Below are 25,349 nucleotides of genomic sequence, written 5' to 3'. Positions count from 1 at the left end.
TCAAAACACACGGGGAAAAGAAGAACTGCTTTAACCATCTGTTATGTGTGTGTGTGTGTGTGTGTGTGTGTGTGTGTGTGTGTGTGTGTGTGTGTGTATGTATGTGTGTGTGTATGTAGTATGTGTATATATAACTTTGTTAAAATAAACACTCAATGATAGGATAAGTGCTCAACAAATAAGGAGCAAAATAATCCAGTGATTCAAGTAAATTCTTCACTATGCTGATGATACTGATGATGATTCAGCATGCTGATGATTGCTTATGGCATGAAACAGGCTTGTACTGGCTCAAAGAATTTACTTGACTCACTGGATTATTTTGCTCATTTGTTGAGCACTTTCCCTACCGTTGTGTGTTTCTAAAAACAAAGTTATATATATATATAGTGTTTTTTTCCGGAAACCATCAATGGTGTTGATAAAAGTGCTCAACAAATGAGGAGCGGAATATTAAGATAGATGCTGGAAAAAAACTTTAATGCATTACAGTAATAATGTGGTAATGCATTACCACACTGGCAGCTGATGAGTGTGTGACACACGAAACAAGCTTGTACTGTAATGAATTAAAGTTTTTTTTCCTACACACACACACACACACACACACACACACCTGGAGAATACTCGTTTCTGATTGGTTGGATCGTGTGGGGTTAAAACTGTTTGATGCACACATAGTTCGGCTCAACTTTAATCACTGTTCTAATCTAATATGCTGGCCACAAAGTTGGACACAGGCTGAATTCATGATAATAATAATAATGATGATGATAAAGCAGGGTAATCCACTCCAAGTTGTGGGTTAAAGGATTTTAACACACATACCCGGAGGCAACCACCGTCTGCTTTGTATCTGGTGGTTCTTTGCCCCGCATCATGCGTTGAAATCCTTTAAAGCACACCTTGCCATGGATTATCCCTTACATGTGTTTTTTTCAATGTTTATATCAAAACCTTACAACTTAAATAAACAAAATCCTACAAATACACATTTGATAGACTTGAAATATATAATAGAATGAAAAATTAAGGGGAAAAAAACAACAACTAACAAGCCTTATGGCTTCTCCACCCCCTAGCCCATCTCTCCTTTTTTCTTCTGTCCTGCTCTCCACCGAATTTTGGCAATTCCCTCCTCCATACCTCCACCCCACAACCACCCCCTCTACCCACAAAGGAATTATGTTTGTTCTCCACTCTGTGCTGGTCAATCTATGTTTTGTAAGGTTCGTCCTGACCCACAGTGTTATCTCCAACTGTTGACTGACAGCACCCGCGATGTAAGCGACAGTGAAACTTTTCCATTAACCTTATTCTCGTATTATCGCACATGCGTGCACGTATATTTGTTTGTGTGCGTGTGTGTGTGTGTGTGTGGCGTTTGACAAGAGAGACGTTTGGTGGAAGATTAAGATTCCTCAATGACCAATGACTTCAAAATGACAGAGTGAGGCGTCCGGATGGCATGGCAGTCTATTCCACTGCCGACCAACACAGGGAGTGGCGGTTCGAATCCCTGTGTTACCTCCAGCTTGGTCGGGTGTCCCTACAGACACAGTTCGCCGTGTCTGTGGGTGGGAAGCCAGACATTGGTATGTGTCCTGGTCGCTGCACTAGTGCCTCCTCTGGTTGGTCGGGGCGCCTGTTCAGGGGGGGGGGGGAACTGGGGGGAATAGCGTGATCCTCCCATGTGCTATGTCCCCCTGGCGAAACTCCTCCCTGTCAGGTGAAAAGAAGTGGCTGGTGACTCCATTTGTATCGGAGGAGGCATGTGGTAGTCTGCAGCCCTCCCCGGGGATCAGCAGACGGAGTGGAGCAGCGACGGGTATGGCTCGGAAGAGTGGGGTAATTGGATGGGTACAATTGGGGAGAAAAAGGGGGAAAAATAAAAATAAGAGTGAATTTAATAAAGAACTATAGAGTCACGGAGAAAAAGACACAAAAAGAAAGGTGGAAAAACAAAGGAGAGGACCCCAACTGGGAAAAAAAGAAAGTGACATCTTGCATGCCCCAAGTAAGATCGTGTTAAGAGAGGGAGCCATTATGTTAAAAACATGTGTGTCATAGCCAACATAATCAATTCCTTGATATGTACAGCTATTTGCCTCTAATCCTCAGCATGCTGTGTATTATTACTGTGTGCTTTTTGCAGAGGAATGGGACTTGATGCTCCCTGGGGTGTGTTTGATCTGACTCACCCTCACTGTCCTTGGAGCACGTCACCTCTCACAAGGGCCAAACCAAAGCCAAGAACTTTCCCTTCAGCCTCAAATCTTAGCAGCTAAACAACAACGAAACCCATACCTAGTGCGAGGGTCAAATATCAAACACAATTTGCTATGAAGCACAAAGAGGCGCAGACAGTACTGTACCACAGCACTTTACCTCCTCTTGTACTACTTTCTTCATGGGATAAATACAACCATTTCCTTTGTATAGCTTTATTTTATAGTACCGTATTATAGTCAGCAAACTTCCAATTTATCATGGCAGTATAAGTGTTAATGAGCATTGAAATTGCATGAGTGCACCATTGATTAACTAAATGTTAAGTATATACTCCCTCTCTATATCCACTCCTCTGGCTAAAACACCACCTGCTTTAGGCATCAGCCTTCACTGGACCGCGATGCAAATTTAATTCATATTGTTTTACCTGTGTGCGGTATGGGAACATATGCTGAATAATCACATGTGAATTTTTAATCGGGCCACTGCACCATGCTACGTTTGTTTCCCTAATGCATTCAAGGAATTGACATGAGAGCTCTTTCAGGTCTGAAATCTCAATGACATCATGAGGTCTATCAGAAACCAGCATTCACCTCTTTGCTATTTTATTTTATTTTTACAGGGTTAGAGAGTCATGTAGTACATCTTGGAATAAGATTAAAGAAATCTAACAAAATTAGACAAAAAAAGAATAAATACATAAATGAATGTCTGGAGTCATTTTATGCCACTGAAAAAGTCATAAACCCAACAACAATCTAGTAAAACAACCACATAAGAGATACTTGTAGAGAGAGTTAATCGTGGTTTATGTGGTATCTAAATTGAGTCTTCTTTTATGCAATATTCTATAGATTTTGGATGACATCATGAGAGAAGTAACTGAAACTACTGAAATAATAATTGAAATTTCAAGTATGCAATTAGGAATGTGTGATTGATGAACTGTTTCACTATGCCTCTTTGGCAAAGTATTTTCTTTCATGAAACTGCAAAATATCAGAGTTTACATCGGCCAACTCTGGTAGACCCTTATATAAGCTGTTATGAGAATGAGAAGCAAAGCAGTACAATATATTAGATTTCTGAGAGGGCTTATTGCTGTGGAATATCTCTGAGCTTTTTTTTCCTCACAGCTGTGAAATGGACTGACATAGAGACTCTACATGGTAACATGACGCATGGAGGGAATGGAGGCATGAATATCTAACACAGATACAAACACAGACAAACACACACTCTTGTGCAAACTTACACATTAGCCCCCCCATCACTTAAACGATTGTACATAACCCCTCTCTTTTTCTCACTTTTCTCTCTTTTGCATGCATGCACACATGCATGCATGGATGCGCACACATGCATGCATGGATGCACACACACACACATACACACACACACACACACACACACACAATAGAGACAAACAGATGCACCCATGCAAGCAAGCCCACGGACCAAAAATAAAGTCACACAGAGGTTCACCCATGGAGGAGTTGGAGTGAGTGTGTGTGTGTGTGTGTGTGTGTGTGTGTGTGTGTGTGTGTGTGTGTGTGTGTGTGCACGCGCACATATCACCCCATAAGTCCACGTGAAGGCTCAGCATGCCCCTGTGCCTTTCCTGCCTGCAGTCCAAACAGGGGACGTCAGTGATGCAGAGGCAACAAGACAGCTGCACACACATACACATATATGCAATACTTAACACATACACATATACGCAATACTTAACACTATTCTACCCACAGATATTCCATCCCAAATACCATAACCGTCCTGCTCAAGAAAGCAAGCACTGGAATCTGAAACATTCACCTCCTCTTTTGATGCCTTCTCTCTTCCGTCCTCTTCTAACTTAATCTCTCCTTCTCTCAACAGAATAGAACAGAATACAATTTGTCATTTGTACATGCACACAATGAAATTCCCTCTCTGCATTTAACCCATCCTAACTGTGTGGCAGGAGCAGTGGGCAGCCGCCATGCAGCGCCCGGGGACCACCTCCAGTTATTTCTTCCTACTGTCTTGGTCAAAGGGCACAGACACGAGTATCAACCCTAACATGCATGTCTTTTTGATGGTGGGAGGAAACCGGAGTGCCCAGAGGAAACCCACATAGACACGGGGAGAAAATGCAAACTCCACACAGAAAGGACCTGGGTTAGACTGTGGTTTGAACTCGGGACCCTCTAGCTGTGAACTGTGTTAACCACTGGGCCGCCAACTTCTCTCTCTTCCCCTTTCCCCTTACTGCTCCAGTTCTCTCCTACCTTAACCTAACCCTTTCCCAGTTTTCCCTCCCCCTCTCCAGTCCTCTCCTAACCTTTCCTCTATCCGCCTCTCCACTTTTCTGTCGCTTACTTCTTTTGCCTCAAATCCTCTGCCCTCTTCTTCTTTCTTCTCGGTTCCTCCTTCCCACCTCTCACCTATCCTAGCTTCTCCACTCTGCTTTATATGTCCTCTTGTCTTTTCTTTTCTTCCCCCCACCATCTGTCCTTTCCTCTTGTGCATTATGCAACCCTTCCTCTGTCACTGCTTGTCTATGCTTCCTTTTACAGCTAAAACCTCTTTGTCATCAGTCAATGTAGCTTGTAAGCAAGTCCCTAGAAAAAAGCATGTGAGAATGTGTTTGTTCATAAAATAGATAAACAAACAGGAAGAGAAAAAATTCTGAACAAGGAAGAAAAAAATGAACAAAGTTGTCTGAAACTGGGATTGCCTCAGAGTTCTTGCCCATTTACAATCTTAAAATTCAAGACTTTTTCCAGACCTTGTCTTCCAGACATGGAGATACAGTACTTATTCCTAACAAGTTATAGTGAGCATTAATAGTAATGGGCAATTGGGTCCTTTAGTGTCAATTGTGTCATATGCAGATTTAAAATTTCAGCGCGCAGGGCCCAGTCGCCTAATCCTGGCTGTGTTACCGTTTGCGCTGGTATTGGCACGGTGGTACATTTCTGAGTATGCACAGTGTATTCTTTGCGTAGAAAATTTACTTGTTGCTGTGGCCGTCTGTGAACACATTCAGAGAATACCACAATGCCCATATCATTCGTAATGATGAATTGTGTTGGCCAAAACAAGAATACAGCTCTGCGACCTGGTTAAACCAGTTTTTGGAATATAATAGAGTTCAACGCCTTGCATGATGTCGCAGTCTCTGACGTTGGCCACAATGTGACTGCTGGTTGAGTAGCAGAAATTATTTTTGGTTTTAATATCTCTGATAGACCATGTCAGCAATATAAAAAACATTAAAATACAACGGCCTTATCCTTTAGCTTTGGTGAATTTGGTGACATCTGGAGGTCACAATAGTTTATTTTCATATGGCAAATTTCTTATCATTTGTAACGGACGCACTCTTGAATGCACAGAGTGTTAACACGCAGGTCAGAATCTCTTGCAATGTTGAAATTTACTGTCCAAGGAAACGGAAACTTGCAATTCCCCATGACCGTGGCCGGGCTAGTTGTCTGGCTTAAGAACTTACAGCACCTGTTGCCACTGCAGCCTATACTTCTCCACCAACTCTCAGAGAGGAAACATGCACCTGCATTAAAGGAAAGCCACCCTCGTATGACAACCACCATATTCATTGCAAAAATGCTGATATAGCATTTCAAGAAACTGATTTAAACTGGAAAATATCTAATATTTCTATACTTTTATTCTCCCTTGTCTATATCATTTAAGTTCTGGAGAGGAAGAAAATAGTGTTCCATGCATTCACATACTTTCCCAACCTGTGACAGAACCTTGCTGCGTGTCAACAGTCAGAAAGAGAGAGTGAGAGAGAGAGACAGACAGACAGACAGAGACAGACAGAGAGACAGAGGAGAAAGAGAGAGAGAATCCCCCGTGCAGCCCTGGGATTATCCGATCTGATTCTTCTTATCCCAACCTACGGGCAGAAACTAAGATCTGCAAAGCCTGCGGTTAAAACTGTGAGGAAATGGACAAAACTGAGCTCCAGGCCTGCCTTGATGACACTGACTGGAGTGGTTTTTGAGGCTGCATCTACAGACCTGGACAAACTTACTGACACTGTGACATCTGACATCAGCTTTTGTGAAGACATGTGTGCGCCCAACAAAACTTACTGTACCTTCAACAACAATAAGCCCTGGTGCACAGCAAAATTCAGGCAGCTTTGTCAGGTCAAAGAGGAAGCCTACAGGAGTGGAGGTAGGACCAAGCCAGAAATACACTCACAAAGGAGAGCCGAGGGGCAAAAAGGTGCTATTCTGAAAAGTTGAAAAACAGGTTTTCTGCCAACAACCCAGCATCAGTCTGGAGAGGTTTGAAAGACATTACCAACTACAGGAGACCCCCCCCCCAACACACACACACACACACACAGCAGGTAACCATCAACTGGCTGACGATCTAAATGGGTTTTGCTGGAGGTTTGAAAAGCAAACTTTCACACCCCTCACCCTCTCCGGCCAAAACAAAAAACCAACTGCGCCCCCTGCCAGCCCCTACACCCCCCCCACACACACACATACACACGACATCCCTGCACTCAGGGTTTGTGTTGACAACATGCGCCAACTCTTCCAGAGAAAGAAGTACAGGAAGGCACCGGGCCCGGAAGGCGTGTCAACTTCCTCTCTGAAAGTCTGTGCTGACCAGTTGGTACCCATTTTTACACTGATCTTCAACAGAACACTGGAGCTGTGTGAAATCCCCCCCTGCTTCAAGAGCTCCACTAGCATCCCGGTCCCCAAGAAACTCTGTATCACAGGATTAAATGACTACAGGCCCATTGAAATGTCTGTGGTCATGAAACCCTTCAAGAGACTGGAGTTGGCCCACCTAAAGGAAATCACACGCCCCCTGCTCGACCCCCTGCAGTTTACCTACCGAGCAAACAGGTCAGCGGAAGATGCAGTAAACACGGGATTGTACTACATCTTCCAACATCTTGAGCTCACTGTACCAGTCCCCATCTGCCAGTGGATTAAAAACTTCCTGACATACAGGAGGCAGCTGGTGAGGCAGGGGAAAATCACAGCCAGCACCTGGACAATCAGCACTGGTGCTTCCCAGGGATATGTGCACTCCCCTCTACTCTTCTCCCTCTACACAAATGACTGCACCTCGGGAGACCCGTCTGTTAAACTCCTGATGTTTGCAGACAACACAACCATCATTGGTCTTACCCGGAAAGGTGACGAGTCTGCATATAGACGGGAGGTTCAACAGCTGGTCCTCTGGTGCGGTCATAACAACCTGGAGCTGAACATGCTCAAAACAGTGGCGATGAAAGTGGACTTCAGGAGGAGTCCCCAAACACTGCCCCCCCACCACTATACTCAACAGCACAGTGTCTGCGGTGAACACCTTCAGATTTCTGGGTTCCACAATCTCCCAGGACCTATGGTGGGCATCCAAGATAGACACAATCATCAAAAAGGCCCAACAGAGGATGTACTTTCTCTGCCAGCTCAGGAAGTTCAACCTGCCTCAGAAACTGCTAATTCAGTTCTACACTGCAATAATCCAGTCTGTCCTCTGCATAGCCATCACAGTCTGGTTTGGATCAGCCACCAAACAGGACACGGACAGACTATAATGGACAGTTAATTCTGCAAAGAAAATCATTGGTGCCAACCTGCCATCCATTCAGGAATTATACATCTCCACAGTCAGGAAACTGGCAGGCAACATCACCGCGGACCAATCACACCCTGGTCACAATCTGTTCCAACTTCTACCCTCTGGTAGGCGCTACAGAGCACTGTACACCAAAACAACCAATTATAAATACAGTTTCTTCTTTCCATGGGTTGTCATTCAAATGAATGCTTAACACTGTCAAATAAATCCAACCATTTGCTGTACTGTACATTGTCTGTATACTGGTGTGTTCTGTCATGTCCATCTACTTCAGGCATGTATGTAAGTAATAATAATAATAACAACTTTATTAATATAAAGCATTTTTTAAAACAATGTTACAAAGTACTTTATGAAGAAATAAAACCAGACAAGCTAAAATAAGAGCAAGTCCAAATAAGTAAGAGTAAAAATAAAAACAATATAAATCCCATCTCACATAACATCCTCCTAGAGAGATTAGCTTCCATTGGAATAATTGACACCCCCCCCCCTTGACTGGTTTCGATCATGTCCCTCTGGCCGCACTCAGTTTGTCCAACTTAAAAATTTGAGATCACAGTCCTTTCCTGTTACTACCGGTGTTCCCCAGGGCTCTGTATTGGGACCCCTCCTATTTATTGTTTACCTATTACCTCTTGGTCACATTTTCAGGAAATCTGGCATTCAATTTTACTGCTACGTGGATGAGACCCGGCTTTATCGATCCACCAAGCCTACCTCCACTCTTCCACCCACTTCCCTTTCTGACTGCTTACTAGAAATTAAATCCTGGTTTTCATACCACTTCCTCAAACTTAATAGTGATAAAACCGAGGTCCTCTTAGTAGGTACTAAATCTACTTTGGCTAAACCTGATAGTTTTTCCCTAACTATTGACAATTCTATTCTATTCAATTCAGTTCCTCCATCACCTCAGGTTAAGAGTCTGGGTGTAATCTTGGACAGCACATTATGTTTTGAAGCTAACATCAACAATGTTACTCGGTCTGCATACTTCCACCTACGCAATATTAATCGTCTTTGCCTCTCACTTACACCTAACAGCACCGCCATACTCATTCACACCCTGTTTACATCCTGTATTGACTACTGCAATTCTATCCTCTTTGGTCTTCCCCTCAAGTGTCTTCATAAACTTCAATTGATCCAAAATTGCTCTGCCCGTATCATTACCAGAACTCCTTCCATAGATCATATCACTCCTGTTCTTCAGCAACTCCATTGGCTCCCTGTTAAATACCTTTTTGAATTCAAGATACTGCTTCTCACTTTTAAGGCCCTTAATAACCTAGCGCCTTCATATCTTTCAGAACTCCTTCATATCCACACGCCCTCCTGCACTCTCAGATCTTCTTCTGCTCTCCAACTCACTACACCATTGGCCCGCTTGACTACCATAGGGTCTAGAGCCTTCAGTCATTCTGCCCTCACCTATGGAACTCTTTCTCCCACAAGACATTTGCAACATTGACTCTCTTTCAACCTTCAAATCCCATCACAAAACGTACCTTTTCAAACTAGCATATTCAGTCTGATCCACACTTCATTGAGTTTTGTGCAGATGATGATTTTATATTTATCTATTGTTAACTTTTTATTGTCTACCCTGTTTTGTTTTGATTTTATGTTCTCTGATACACTGCTGCTTTTTTAACTGTGTTCTGTAAGGTGTCTTTGAGTGCTCTGAAAGGCGCCCACAAATAAAATGTATTATTATTATTAAATAAATAAAAGCAAATATCAAACATTTGTAAACGTTTTTTAAAAAAAAGTTATTATTATTATTATTATTATTATCCATCCATCAATCCATTATCTGAACCGCTTATCCTCCTCTCAGGGTCGCGGGGATACTGCAGCCTATCCCAGCAGACATTGGGCAGTAGCTGGGGAGACACCCTGGACAGGCCGCCAGGCCATCACACATTATTATTATTATTATTATTATTTTGGGTTTTTTCCGTGTTTCCTGTTTTACATCCTGTAGAGCCAGGTCCAAACTATGGACCGGAGGCACTATAGGGCAGATGTCACTTGATTGACAGCACTCGTCATAATATGTGGGTTGTTCCGAGTAGGGTGATGTTCTGGACTGCATGGATGTTGATGTTGCCTGGGATACAGTTGGTGAACTTTTCCATTCCGTTCTTCATGAGTCCTAGAGCTCCGATGACCACTGGTGTTGTTTTGGTCTTCATATCCACACATCCTGTTGATTTCAATCTCCAGGTCTTTGTACTTGGTCAGCTTCTCTGTGACTTTCATTGAGGTGTTTTTTTGTCGATGAGCATGTACCTCTTTTCCTTCCTGTCCTTGATAACGATGTCGGGCTTGTTGGCTTTTATCTCTCTGTCAGTATGGATGGGCATGTCCCAGAGGATGGTGACATCATTGTTCTCAGTGACTGTTTTTGGCTGATGTTCGTACCACTTCTCAGTCGTCTTGATCTTGTAACTCCTGCAGCTCTTCCAGTGCCGGTATGCTGTTGCCTTGTTGTACCTGTATATGCACTCGGTCTTTGCCAGTTCCGGGCAGCCTGAGACAATGTGGTCGATGGTTTCTTCGTACATGCCACAGATTCTGCATTTTGGGTCCGTTCCATCTTTGATGATGCAATGGTGATAGGATCTGGCTGCCAGGCTCTGGTCTTGTGCAGCCATTATCAGGCCCTCCGTCTGCTTTCAGTCTGGTGTTCCTCAGCCACTGGTGTGTCTTTTGTTGGTCCACGTCTGCATCTTTCATTCTTTTTAGGTACTTCCCATGCATTGATTTGTCCTTGTCCTTTGCAGTTGCTGCTGGCCATGGTGTTTTGCTTTCTGCTTCACTTGTTTGGCATAGATGGTAGTTGCCTCATTTTCTGTTGGTAGGGTTTCTGGGACATCAAGCTCTTTCTTGAATTGTGCAGCTTCTTTATTGATGGAGTAGATCTGATGTTTTACTATTCGGAGGAGTGGGTCATCTGTTTTTGTCAGGTATGCATCCAGCTCGATAGCTGCAGTCTTGAAGGTCAGTTCAAGTTGGACTAGGCCTCGTCTCTGAAGCTCTTGGTAGGTACAGCCTGTCGACATCTGCTTTCGGGTGGTGCATCTTCTCCATAGTCAGCATCTTTCCTGTCTTGTAGTCTAGTCTTTTGATGTCATGAGGTAAGAGTGTAATAAGCTAAGAGCCAAGCGCTTGATGCCAATCAAAGTCTCTAAGCAATGTACGAGGATACTGTGATTGACTGTCAAAGGCAGCACTTAAGTCTAAAAGAACTAAAATCGAGCAGTCACCTCTGTCTGCAGTCAGGAGTAGGTCATTAGTAACCTTAACTATAGCTGTCTCGATACTATGAAGCACTCTAAAACCAGACTGGAAACTGTTAAAAACACTGTTAGTGTTCACAAAAGAAATCAATTGAGAAGAAACCACTCTCTCCAGAACCTTAGGTAGAAAAGAATATTTTGAGATTGGTCTGTAGATACTTAGGGACAGGGGATCTAAATTAGGTTTCTTCAGTAATGGGTGAACAATGGCATGCTTAAAACTGTCTGGAAAAGAACCTGAGGCCAGAGAATTATTAAGAATATGCAGAATAATGGGGCTGATAGTTGAAAATACCTCCTTGAGCAGCTTAGTGGGAATGATGTCTAAGATGCAGGAGGAGGAGTTCATATTGGAGACTGTATTCTCTAACACTGAAATTGTAACTGGTTGACACTTGGTAAAAGAGGCAGAATTAACATGGGGAATGGAATGAATGCAAGAGCCTGGCAGGATTTGGGACCTGATATTCTCCACCTTATTTACAAAATGAGTGATACATTTTTTTGACAACTCAACATCAGGTTGAAAAAGAGAAGTGGAGGGACCATTAATAACAGAATCAATTACCCTAAAGATAACTTTAGGATTGTGGTTATTTCTTGATATTAGTTCAGAGAAGTACGCTGATCTCACATCCTTAACTGCCTTCTGGTAAATTAACATGTGGATTGTAAGGGTGTTACGTGTTAATTCGGACTTGTTGACCTTCCATTGTTATTCTGATTTTCTACTCAGTCTTCTAAGAGCAGAAGTGTGATCATTCAGCCAGGGGAGGTTATCTGATTTTTGTTTCCTAATTTTAACGGTGCAATTTGGTCGAGGATGGATAGGCATTGATCACTGAATGAATTTAATAGTGCATCTGGATTGAGGGGGATAAAGAGGGATTAAAGAATGATGAATTAAAAGCGTCACATAATTTAACTGCAGAGCCAGCATTGAGAATGCAAGAGCATGTTTTAGGATAGTGTCTAGGAATAGCGAGCTGTAGTGGGACTTTGACAACAACAGCTAGCAAGTAACCTGCTAACATTTATTTCAGCATCTCTGATATATTCTCTGCAGCATTGCACTTTATCGCCTCTTATTTCACCTGTATATAATCAATTATTGTGTTTAAATCTGAAGATTGTTGTGTTGCGCTGTTATTCTATGTTAAGTACACTGTGAGAGCCATGAAACCGGAGTCAAATTCCATGTATGTGCAAACCTAAATGGCAAATAAACTTGACTCTTATTCTGATAAAAAATAATGGAAGAAAAGGAGAAGCTGAGAGAGAGAGGGATGGGAAGTGCTGCAGCATATAGCCTGTGAAACTCTTTGACCCTGTGAAGTGCTAGCAGGCAACTGTTTAGCTTAGTTTTACATCAGTCATATGAATAAACCAACAAGCCCTGTTTCCCTGAATGGAGGGAGGCTGGAGGCTCACACTGCTGCAAAAGACTGCACCACTACGGACATTCTTGCTCCAACACCAAGTCTATATTAGCTTATTTCTGACTCAACCTCACACCTACTCAATAGACAGTACATATCTGTCTTGTTAGGAGTATTCACTTTATATACTTTTTTCCCCTTACATTCCTTGCTGTGATTGTATGTTCTTTATATAATGCCTTCACTGACATTATCTCATGTTTTGTTCTTATTCAGAAATTTTTATATAAAAAGTTATTTCATCATTATATGGCTAAGTGGCCTGTATGAGCAAAACAACAAATCCAATCCCTGGAATGAGAAAAGTTTCCTGGCAAATAAAACAGACTGTAGCAAAAAAATTACATGTTGATAGTACAATCATTACATTGATAGAAGTGAGAGACACAGCAAGAATAAAAAAAGAAAGACACCAAATAGCCATGGGAAGGTAAGTTTGACAGGGTAACATAGCACGAGTTTGCGAGAGTTTCCATTACTGAATAAACGTGACAGGCTTTTGTTAACTGATGTGTATGGAGCGGTGCCTGATGCCACTGAAGGTCTTGCTCTGAGCTGTATGGCTGCCTACAAAACTGGTTTTACAAATGTATTATTATCATGTAACCATTTTCCACCGAGTCATATGATCAAAATATGTACTCTGACTGTGGGGAAAAGGCAATTCCAACACTACTCTTTGACTCAGAGGGAGATTTAACAAAAGCAATGTTTTCAAGCAACTTGCTTTTGGCACAGCTGTGCTGCATGCATTTATGTTGATGTTTATCTCCAGAAAGAAATCACACTGTGTGTTATTGTGTGGATGGATGCTGTAGCAGTAAGAGCAACAGACAACAGATTCAAAACAGATCAAAATAAATTAAATTAAGGGGCTCAAATATGTATAGATGAGCAACTTGATCATTTTTTCCTCTAGTTTTTTTTTCTATTTTAGCACCAGCACTATAATGGGGAAAATTAAGAGTATTTTAATTTGTGCTTCAGTTACCCAAAAGCAGCTGGGTGTAGCCGATAGCGTTTGATTCTGAAATTACTGAACACTGCTCGCTGTCAACTAGTGAGCTACACTTTAAAGCTATATAGGAACTCATTCACTTGTAGAAATACTACTATTAATACAGATACTTTTTTAAAAGCCCATATATTCTTTAATTGAACACCGACATGCTTTTTAATGGATAAATTGATGACACTTATGTCTAGAGCAAACATCCAAGTCTTACCTACTCTTTCTCTCTATCCCTTCATCATCTTCTGGCTGTCCTCAATCTCTATTTCTCTTTCTGTGTCTCTGTTCTTTCTCCACAATGCTTATTCCTCTCCATCTCTGTATCCTGAATTGCCTCTGTTATCATTCTCTCTGGTTCGCTGTCATTTTTTGCACCTACCCTGAATAACGCTCTGTCAAGTGCCACTGCAAGTGATGTGCTCTCATCTGGGCCATAGCATACATAATACAATATACAACAGCAGAAATAGGTGTATCAATCCATAGTACAATTTAGAGAATGAGCTGAGCATGATTCTTATCATTGCTCTCCATCACTTTGATCCTCAGAGCTGCTGTCTCTGATGTGGATTAAGCCTCAAACACGATCTAAAATATGATTTACCATTCTGAGGGGTTGTCAACCAGATGCACTAGGTTTTTTCCTTGTTTATGAGACCAGCCCTGGGCAAGGTAAAGGAGAGCAACTTGTGCCTAGAATGAATGTAGCACATGGAGTATTCAGAACGTGTAAATTGTAAAAGGATATGAGCTCAAATGAAAGCCAGGGTAGGTGCGGTGCTGCTGCAGTGGGGAACCGAGCTAGTCACATGACTGAGAGAGCGCGCTCACCTGATTGGAGAATCGCATGCTAACGTTTCTTTGATCCTGACGAGGCACGTAGCGATGGATGGGGTCAATGTCCTTAGGGCTGATCAGCTCATCAACTGGAAACCGTCAAGCAAATGTACGCATGCACGCACACACACCCACACACAAACCCACAAACACACACGCACACCCACACATACAAACATACCATACAAATATAAACAGATGCAAACAGACAAACAGTCTCACACATTAACATATAGACACACACAACAGATGAGTCACATTCACTCTAACCTTGGATACAGCTTGATAAAAAAAATGTTTTAAAAAAAATCACCAAATATCAAGGAATAAAAACAATGAAATGAGTAATGAACAATACAGTCATTAACAACCATTTCTAACTTTTCTTCTTATACGGCATATATCACATAAATCCTCATTTTAAACCTTAATCCCAGACTAGTTTTGCTTTGTTCATCAATTTAGAAACATTTACATTACAGCATATTTAAAGGGTTGAAGATCTCTCTCTCTCTCTCTCTCTCTCTCTCTTCTCTCTCACACACACACACACACACACACACACACACACACACACACACACACACACACACACACACACACACACACACACACACACACACTTACCCAGTAGTTTAGCGATGTTAAAGAGGGCCTGGCCCCACAGAAAGAGATTCCCATCATGGCCTGAATTACTAGGGAAACGCTTCTGGCTTCCATTCTTCTTCTGCTCCGCCTCCACGAAGTCAGCCGGCACATAGTAGTACTTAGGAATCACTGCATGGTCTAAGAAGAAAGAAAATGGCTCAAATTTAAGATTTCTGCGTTTTATGTGTTTAATGTGTGTGTGTGTGTGTGTTTGTGTGTGTGTGGGTGTACATACACACAGGGTGTTGTGATGCGACTAGTGCAGCAGTGTGTAGTTGGAGGGAAGGTGCATGTGTTCTTCCAACCCGCTTGTGTCCTTCCTGCCCTTAGCTTGCTGCCGCTAGCTAGCTTTTGTGGCGAATAGGGAAGTATCCTAGCGTGTAAGCCTTCCCTTGCCAGTACATAGCCTCTCCTTCACCAAGACTCCTGCCAGGCCTCCCCGTGGCCACACGTGGTAACTGGGGTCTTGCGGCCCCAGGCTAACTTGGCAGGGGATCTCGGAGCAGCAGTGGGCCCCAGAGATATGGTGTGCAGGCCCACCCTGGTGGACATGCCCTGACACCTATCAACCACTGCCCCGCTGCCTTGTGGGTGAGTCTGGGAAGACATAAGGCTAAGGGAGCTTACCCCAACAGAAAAGCAAGCTGTGGCGGTACGCTTTGAGGCGGTTTCCGAAAAACTGGATTTCCGGCAGCCCCCTGCAGTTGTGTGGAGGTGCCGGTCGTCTAGGGATCCCCCTTGCCATCGGAACCATCTCCTCTACAATCAAGTCACGTGGCGTTGGGAGAAGCGCACCCCCCATGCCACTTTAAAAACCATCTCTGCGCAGGTATCTTCTGCTATCTGAGTCCTCAAAGGACCCACAAATAGAAGAAGATGGTCATCATCGGGCACGATGGACAACCAGCAAGCAAGCAAGTATGTGTGTGTGTGTGTGTGTGTTTTCTTCTCCTGGATTCTCTTGCCATGGTGGAGAAGCTTGTGTGTACTAATCCCAAGAGCTATGCCGCCATCTGGAGCTTGGCTCCTGGTAGGGTCAACCAAGGCAGATAGGTCAAGGGGGAGGTTCAAGACGAAGCGCGATCCAAAAAAGACTGCAATGGCAGTCTCCAGCTCACAATGGCAGTGAAGGCAGATGAACACTGCAACAGAGGGTGGTTCCCAGTCGTCTTGGTTCTCTATAGACCACCGGAACACTTCCAGGTACCTTGACAACAGGACGCCAGGAGAGGGGGATAGAAAACCCAAGCCGCCAAGCCGCACTGTATTAGATACGCAGCCTAACCCTAGCTCCGATGCCCAAAAGTGGCTGTGTGGTGGACTGTACTGTTAACAAGAAAAACAACCCAAATATTCGTTTTTTTGTATTGCCTAAAAGGCAGAAGGAGGGAGAAAAACGATTGAAATGGCTCCAGGCGATCAGAAGGAAAGACAAGGATGGACAACTTTGGGATCCTGACAGCAAACATGTTTACGTCTGCGATCTGCACTTCATCACTGGTAATGTTAACTAGTTTAACCAGCTAATAATAGGTTACGTCTATTCTACATTTTATAATCACCAAAATGTCAAGAGCCGGTGGCTATGTGGAATTCCACAGTTAGCTAAACCTGTCTGAATGGGATCACATTCTTCAAACCCATATGTATTTTTATCCATTAAAAATCATAAAATGGTCCCTCCCCCCTGAATATTTGGTCACATGCTCAATTTTGTTTATCTTTCCTAGAAACAAGGGGTAACTACCCCGGTCTCCCTTACCCAGTTAAAATGCAAACATTGTTATCACATTATTATTATCATCCTTATTGAGTAGTATATCATGCATCATTGTATGCAGTCATGTGTAATCCAGTAAAAAGTAATAATTGAATAAAATGCAAACATTTGTTGAAAATGTAGCCTAGTTCCTATGTCTTTTCCCCATGGCTGCTCTAGGTCATGATGTGTGATTTAATTTTTGCCTTTTATCATTTCAGGGTGTAATGCAAAGGACTCCATGCACCGGGCTACTGTCTCTTGAAAGGACACTGGCCACGGATACTGCGAATTTTTCGCAAATATCGGTTCTTGTCCGCAGCAGCCAACATAGCAACATAGTTAGCCATTTAAACCGTGTTCAAACTTGCCGGCTTCTATCCCCCTCTAGCTCCCCCCACTCTAACGTTCGAACGCGGAAGTGCAGTGGTCTATGCCATTGGACTCTGGCCACCCCTGCCAAGGACTGTGTGGTTGCTGTAGGCACATCAGCCACTCCACATAAAAAGTTGTCACGAGCAGGCATCCTCCCGACATGCAGCTCCAGGATCGGCCTCTACGCCCACCTGAGGACCCAGGGGGACCCAGAGGGAGGAAAGTTGTGCTTGAATGATGTGTGTGTGTGTGAGAGAGAGTGAGTGAGTGAGTGAGTGAGTGAGTGAGTGAGTGAGTGAGTGAGTGAGTGAGTGAGAAAAAGAGAGAATACGTTCACTTTCTGAGGGAAATGGAGTTTGCATTTGTTTGTCAAGGAGCTGGATTTGAAGTCCAGGCATGAGTGAGACTCTGATGTATGTGAAAATTTGTGTAGGTGGGACCCTCAGTAAATTGTCATGTCTGTTCATGAGCTAAGAATAGGCATTTTGAAATATATGGCATGTCACCATCCTGTCTTAAAGTCTGTGCTGACCAGATGGCCCCTATGTTCACACTGATCTTCAACAGATCACTGGAGCTGTGTGAAGTCCCGTCCTGCTTCAAGAGCACCACTATCATCCCGGTACCCAAGAAACCCCATATCACAGGATTAAATGACTGCAGGCTCATTGCGCTAACGTCTGTGGCCATGAAATCCTTCGAGAGACTGGTGTTGGCCCACCTGAAGGAAATTCCAAGGCCCCTGCTCGACCCTCTGCAGTTTCCCTACTGAGCAAACAGGTCAGTGGATGATGCAGTCAACATGGGATTGCACTACATCTTCCAACACTTGGATTCCCCAGAGACACACAGAAGGGTCCTGTTTGTGGACTTCAGCTCAGTGTTCAACGCCATCATCCTAGATATCCTCTACTAAAAACTCATCCAGCTCTCGTCCCTATCTGCCAGTAGATTAAAAACATCCTGGCAGACAGGAGGCAGCTGGTGAGGCTGAGGAATATCACATCAAGCAGCCAGACAATCAGTACTGGCAGCCCCCAGGGATATGTGCTCTCCCCTCTACTCTTCTCCCTCTATATAAATGACTGCACCTCAGGAGACCAGTCTGTTAAACTCCTGATGTTTGCGGATGACACAACCATCATTGGTCTTATCCGGGATGGTGACGAGTCTACATATAGATAGGGAGGTTGATAAAGTGGTCCTCTGCTGCAGCCATAACAACCTGGAGCTGAACATGCTCAAAACAGTGGAGATGATAGTGGACTTCAGGAGGAGTCCCCCCCCCCATCCCTCCCACACCATACTCAACAGCATGGTGTCTACAGTGAAATCCTAGATTTCTGGGCTTCACATTCTCGCAGGACCTATGGCGGGCATCCAAGATAGACACAATCATCAAAAAGGCCCAGCAGAGGATGTACTTTCTCCGTCAGTTTAAGAAGTTCAACCTGCCTCAGGAACTGTTGATTCAGTTCTACACTGCAATAATCCAGTCTGTCCTCTGCACTTCCATCACAGTCACATTTGGTTCAGCCACCAAACAGGACAGGGACAAACTACAACGGACAGTTAAGTTTGCAGAGAAAATCACTGGTGCCAACCTGCCCTTCATTCAGGACTTATCCAACTCGAGTCAGGAAATGGGTAGGCAACATCACTGCAGACCCATCACACCCTGGTCACAACCTGTTCCAACTTCTCCCCTCTGGCAGGTGATACAGAGCATTGTATACCAAAACAACCAGATATAAAAACAGTTTCTTTCCTCAGGCTGTCATTCAAATGAACGTTAAACACTGTCAAATAAATCCAACCATTTTGTATACACTGTACTGTACATTATACGTATACTGGTATGCTCTGTCATGTCCATCTACCTCAGGCATATATGCAAGTAACCTGCTAACATCTATTTCAGCATCTCTGATGTCTTTTCTGCACCACTGGACTTTTATCACCTCTCATTTTGCCTGTTAATTCAATCCTTGATGCTCTGACCCAGTCATCTGGCTATAACAATTTAGCCCTTGTCAAAGTTGCTCAGGTCTTTGCTTCTGCCCATTTCTCCTGCATCCAACACCTTGACTACAAGCCCCTCAGTGTAAACATTATTTTTTCTAGTTTAAGTAGAAACAAAATGTCCCTTAGCCACGCTTTACTAGAGGGTGGCTGAGAAGTCTTCCAAAGGATGATGATCTTTCTATGGGCGATTAAGGAGGCAAAGGCAATAACATTAGATTGGATAGCCATTGTGGTGATTTCGTCTGAGGGTCTACCAAAGATTGCTATGTGAGGGGATGGACAGATTTTCAACTTCAAAATTTCTGAAATCATGTAAAAAATGAATGCAGAAGCCAGTTAGTTTAGGACATGACCAGAATATATGAGCCAAATCGCAAAGGGCTAGGGAACATCTTTCACAATTTTCATCCACTTTGCTTGGGTAAAGTTTGGCAAGCTTAGCCTTGCTATAATGGAGTCTATGAACTACTTTGAACTGTATGAGACTGAGCCTAGCACAACTAGCGGGGGAGTTGACAGCTTCCAGAGCCTTTTTCCAGAAAGTATCTGAAAAAGTGGTCTGCAGTTCTTTTTCCAAACAAACTCTAGGGCGCTACATACAAGAGCTTGGAATGAAAAAGAGGAGCATGTCTTTGCCTCAATCTTACACCAGCTGCTTTGAGGTGAGATGAACCAGAGCATGATCTTGTGGGCATTAGCAGCCCAACAGCAGCCTGTGATGCTGGACAATCCAAGTCTGCCTAGGGACCTGTTCCTCTGCAGTAATGTTCTACCAGCTCTTGGATGTTTACCAGCCCAGATGAATGAAGACATTATACTGTCAATAGTGGTAAAAAAAAAAGATTTGGGCAAGAAGACTGGTAGACACTGGAACATGTATAGATATTTAGGTAATATGTTAATTTTTACTGTCTGTACTCTTCCTACTAGGGAGAGTGGTAAGCGACTCCATCTCTGTAAGTCAGCCCTGAATGTGGTCGTGAGGGTAGTCAAGTTTCTCTCCCGTAATGTGCAAATGGATTGTGTGACTTGAATACCTAGATATTTAAATCCTGCATTAGACAGCCTGAGGGGTATGAACGATAATGACATCTCTGTAGCCAATTGACTGACAGGAAAACTCTCACTTTTGTGGACATTTAATTTGTATCCTGAAATCACATCGAAAGATTTCAAAATTGAAATAATATGAGGGATACTAACTAAAGGATCACTCGCATACAAAAGGAGATTGTCGTCATATAGTGAAACCCTATGCTCAGTGCCCCACCTCCGGATCCCCTTTAGTCCTTTTGCAACCTTCAGAGCGATCAATAGTGGTTAAATAGCGATAGCAAACAATAACGGGGAGAGTGGGCACCCCTGACTTGTCCGGGGTAGAGTCGTAAAAATTCAGACCATTGAGTATTCGTGCATACTGCTGCATGAGGAGATGAATAATGTAGCTCGATCCAAGAGATGAGGCCAGTGCCAAAACCGAACTGCCGTAGGGAAGAAAATAAATAAGCCCACTCCATCCCGTCAAAGGCCTTCTCAGTGTCAGGGGATGCAACCACCTCTGGTTCAGTAGAAGATGGCGAGTCTGGGCCATTTTGGAAGGTGCTATTGGTTTCGTACTGGACCGATCAAGAATTGGATCAATAACAGTTCATGTCTCTTCCTAAAAATAATAGATGGGAATTCAATTTTGGAATAGAAGACAGCAGCAATTTCATAAAGTTTTGGTCGTCCCAGTTGGGAGCATAAATAGATGCTAATACTGATATTTATTTATTTATTATTTATTTTATGATATTTATTTATTTATGTTTCTGATGGAGTATACCGATGACTGTGCCATTCGAATCCCTTAGGTGTAAAAGTCACATTTTTCCTAATCAATATGGCAGCACCCCTCATTTTCAAGTTAAATTTAGAGTGGAAAATCTGTCCAATCTAAGGCTTTTTCAGCTTCCCTTGGTCAGAGTTGCATAAATGTGTCTCCTGCATAAATATTATGTCTGCACTTAGGTTTTTAGAATGTGTCAGACTTTTTGTTTGTTTAACAGTGGCGTTTAACCCACCAGTGTTTAGTGAAATGATCCTTACCACCTGCCCACCACCAGCCACCACATCAGTCACATTTGCTATGATATAGGCCATGACTTCAGAAATGTTTGACCTGACTCAGGATGCAAGACACAAGAAACAGGAGCAATAAGGCACTTGTAAACAATATGGCAAAATATAAGCAACACAAAGTGTTTTTTTTTTTAACAAACAAAAAACACAAAGAGGTCCTCCCGCACACTTAACTTCAGCTTCCCCTTGCCTTCCCACCTCCCAGGCTGACTGCTCCCAGGTCAACCACCCCATCCCCATGTCCCACCCTCCGCTCGCCCTCGGCCTCTCCACCTCCCCAATACCAGCCATGGCTTCCCTTTCTGCGATGACTTTCTTTCTTTCCCGAGATGCCTCAGTATCCACCCTTCATAAACTATCACCCCAAAAACGTAAAACAATATATAAAAATAAACAGCTATGAAGGAAATCAAGGTTGTACAGTGTGTGACTTCTAACACTAATGCTGCTGCAAAATGGAATAAAAGTTAAAAAAAAATAATAATAAAAAAGAAATCCATGGGTCAAATACATAGAACACGTACACAGACACAGACACAGACACACACACACACAGGATGAAAGAACAAACAAATAAAAAATAGATATAGGAAAGACAATAAAAACAATAGAAATAGGGAAAAAACAACATACTATGGCAGGAATGAGGAAAAACACAGGAGACCAAGGCGAGTTTGATGTTTATTCCTCAACTCCAAAAACCAACTGCAGCAGGAACAATCCTGCACTGGCGAGCCCGGGAACGTAAACCACGCCCCCAGCTCACAGTCCTGCTGGGTGAGAGGCATAGCCCCTAGTGTCCGCCACAATACTAACAAATAATGTCAAATAAGTAAATAGGATTATAGATTTATAAACTTCTGGGTAAGAAAATCGAGCAACAGTATATGGCACCGGATATTAAAAAAAAAACACCTTTAAACCGTGGTCAATATCTATAAAACTTTCTGAGGGTATCTGTTATAAACTAAAAATATCAGGAACAGTTACGCTAACCTATTTAATGCCAGCCAGTGCCACCAACACTATACTTATTAACAGCCTATATTCAAAAACAACCCGTGGGAATACATGCACACAAGGGGGAAAACAAAAACAAAGCATCATCTAACAAAAGTAAGTGAAAAATGTCTGAACGTCTTGTAGGCTGGATTTACCGTACTCAACCAAACTTTGGTAAGGAGTCCCACGAGTTTAATGTCAGCTCTTCATTTCTGCCGGTAGCCACCCGCTAAAGTTTCTGCTTCCTCAGGCGAGGAGAGCCGTTACCTAGCACCGTTTTGAAGTGTGATTTGTAAGGGAGCTGGATAAAGCTTGAGGCCTAAACCGTACAGCTTCGACATGGCTTGTCGGTACTTCGCTCGTTGCTCCAGCACCTCTGGGGTATAATCCTCGAAAATCTGTACAGTTGAGCCACAACATTGTAGTTTACCCCGACGTTTGCGAGACTCCCTGATAATCTGGTAGCGATGTAGGCGAATAATCACAGGCCGTTTTGCGGTTTAGCGACGAGTGCCCTGTCCAGTTCCGGTGGTGACAAGAGAATCGCTTCGCCCAGTAGTTCGCCCAGGAGTTGTGAAAAGAATTCAGTGGGTCTTGGCCCCTCAATTAACTCAGGGTGGCTGATGATTCTGATATTGTTTCTGTGGCTCCCTCAGTCCAAATCCAATGTTTTTGCCATTAGCCTAGCATCGCTTGCAGCTAGGGCCTCACATCGTTCCTCTAGTTTACTGATGCGGTGGTCCTGGAGGTTGTCGTTTGATTCCAAAGACTTGACGTGTTGACCGTGTTCCGTCATTGCTGACTGTATTTTATCAATTTTTGCCCCCAGGACCGCGAAACTCGTCTTAATCTCTGCCCTGAGGTCTGCTAGCATGCTAACGATGCTCGTCTCAGAGGAGCCGCTACTTACAGGCATGTCGTCTGGCTTGTCTTGTTTTGATAATTTATGATATTTTGGCATTGTGCTGGAGTTTTAAAAGACAGTTAGCTGTTCACGACTCTACTTTCAAACTATATGGGATGGTGAAAAAAGTAAGAATTGAAAGAAATTAGTGGGACAGCCTGGGGTTATGCTTCCTCTCACATGTTCCCCAAACCGGGAGTCCCTCTTCTTCCCCTTTACCCACCTCAATGACTGCCGCATCCTTCACTCACACCAGCTCCCCCTTTGGTGTGCACATCTGGATAAAAGCATGAATATGGGTACATGGGGGGTTATAGAGTATGCTGATTTCAAAAATAGCGGGAACCACGACGTCACTCCAACGGTTCCCGCCCAAAATCAAAAATTCAAAATGGCCACTATAAAACGCGTTTTTGCCAATAAATCAGCCATAAATACTGTGATTGCTACGATTAAAAAGACTATACCTAGGTTTTTTGGGTTAACAAATGCAATAAAACACACATTGAATCAGTTAAGGTACATCTTCATGCCAAAAATTGAAAAAAAAAATCAAAATGGCCACCATGAAATACCTTTTTGACTATCGATAAGCAGTATAAACAAAAATTACCATGATAAAATGCCTATACTTAGATTTTGTGTGCTTTCTCTAGTGCTTTCTCATACATACTTTTTTTCAGCCTCTAAACATGTTTGCATATTCAGTCTTTGTACCTAGCAAGTGGTTGATCTGCCTTCCAGAACGTATGGTGTGACATTGTGGCCTTGGATAAAGTCTGTCTGATATGACCTACTTTGGACTGTGAGTAACAGCCATGTCTGCTGACTGCTCAGCCTCAAGTTCAGCACAATGTTGCTCCATCAACCGTTCTACTTGTGCCGCATGTTGAAAATTAAGCTACTGCTTCATCTGCACAATTTGCTGACCATACATCTCATCTAACTCTGCCCTAAGAACCTCAAGCTTCTTGATAGATTCCCTCTCTATCCTTTAGAGTGTGTCCATCTCAGACATGCTACCCTGGTGACAACGTTTCTGCAGGTCTTCCACTGTGCCCATGAGTTGCATGATCTCATTAGATGACATTCACGCCTTCTGTCTGGAGGTCATAACTTCACTCTTGCAGCTTTCCAACTCAATTTGCCTTTTCTCCAAGTCCAGTCTACAACTAACCAACTCACCCTTACAGCTCTCTAAATCACCCTTGGTGCTTTCCATCTCATCCAGGCATCTTTCAAGCTCGAGCTCCTTAGAAGTCATTTGCTGGTGGAGGTCATTCAGATGTTTCTTAGAGGACTCCAGCTCATCTTCCAGCTGGGTAAGAGAGCAGTCACGTTCTCTTACCCAGCTCTCTTACCCAGCAGTCACGTTCTCTTACCCAATCGCAGTCACGTTCTCTTACTCAATCACAGTATTTATGGCTGATTTATTGGCAAAAATGTGTTTTATGGTGGCCATCTTGAATTTGTAATTTTCGGCGGGAACCGTTGGAGTGATGTCCCGCTATTTTTGAAATCAGCATACTCTAAAACCCCCATGTACCCATTTTCATGCTTTTATCCAGATGTGCATGCTTTCAGTAAAAAAATTTACATATCTGCTCCGCTACTTGATCGTACTGCTGTTCGACAATTTTCCCATTCCTGACTGTTTTACCAATAGACACCATTACCCTCACGTCACCATAACAAACAACACGTGAATCAGTCCAACCTTTGTCCCCTTCCTTAGTTCTCACAACCTATCAAAGTAATATCATCTGAAACTGGTTTTGCTGAACACTCGTTCACTCAATAACAAAAGCCTTGGGTGTCCAGGTAGCGTGGAGGTCTATTCCGTTGCCTACCAACACAGGGAAGGCGGTTCAAATCCCCGTGTTACCACCAGCTCGGTCAGGCATCCCTACAGACACAATTGGCCGTGTCTGCGGGTGGGTATGTGTCCTGGTCGCTTCACTTGCGCCTCCTCTGGTCGGTTGGGGCGCCTGTTCAGGGGGGAGGGGGAACTGAGGGGAATAACGTGATCTTCCCACGCGCTACGCCTATGTCCCCC

The 25,349-nt window shown here is 43.3% G+C and overlaps 1 protein-coding gene across 2 annotated transcripts in view; it reads right to left on the bottom strand.

The window, feature by feature from the left end:
• The window catches only part of phkb (phosphorylase kinase, beta), a 164,156-nt gene that overhangs the window by 63,544 nt on the left and 75,263 nt on the right, over positions 1-25,349 (bottom strand). For both annotated transcript variants that reach the window (XM_056278286.1, XM_056278287.1), the window contains 2 exons: positions 15,087-15,245; positions 14,454-14,548 (listed from right to left, as the gene is read on the bottom strand). In XM_056278286.1, the coding sequence (XP_056134261.1) occupies positions 14,454-14,548; positions 15,087-15,245 (254 nt within the window). The remainder of the gene's footprint in view (positions 1-14,453; positions 14,549-15,086; positions 15,246-25,349) is intronic.

Source organism: Lampris incognitus, chromosome 4 (assembly GCF_029633865.1).
Source record: "Lampris incognitus isolate fLamInc1 chromosome 4, fLamInc1.hap2, whole genome shotgun sequence".
Lineage (NCBI taxonomy): Eukaryota > Metazoa > Chordata > Actinopteri > Lampriformes > Lampridae > Lampris > Lampris incognitus.
This window is presented reverse-complemented; position numbering and strand designations above follow the sequence as displayed.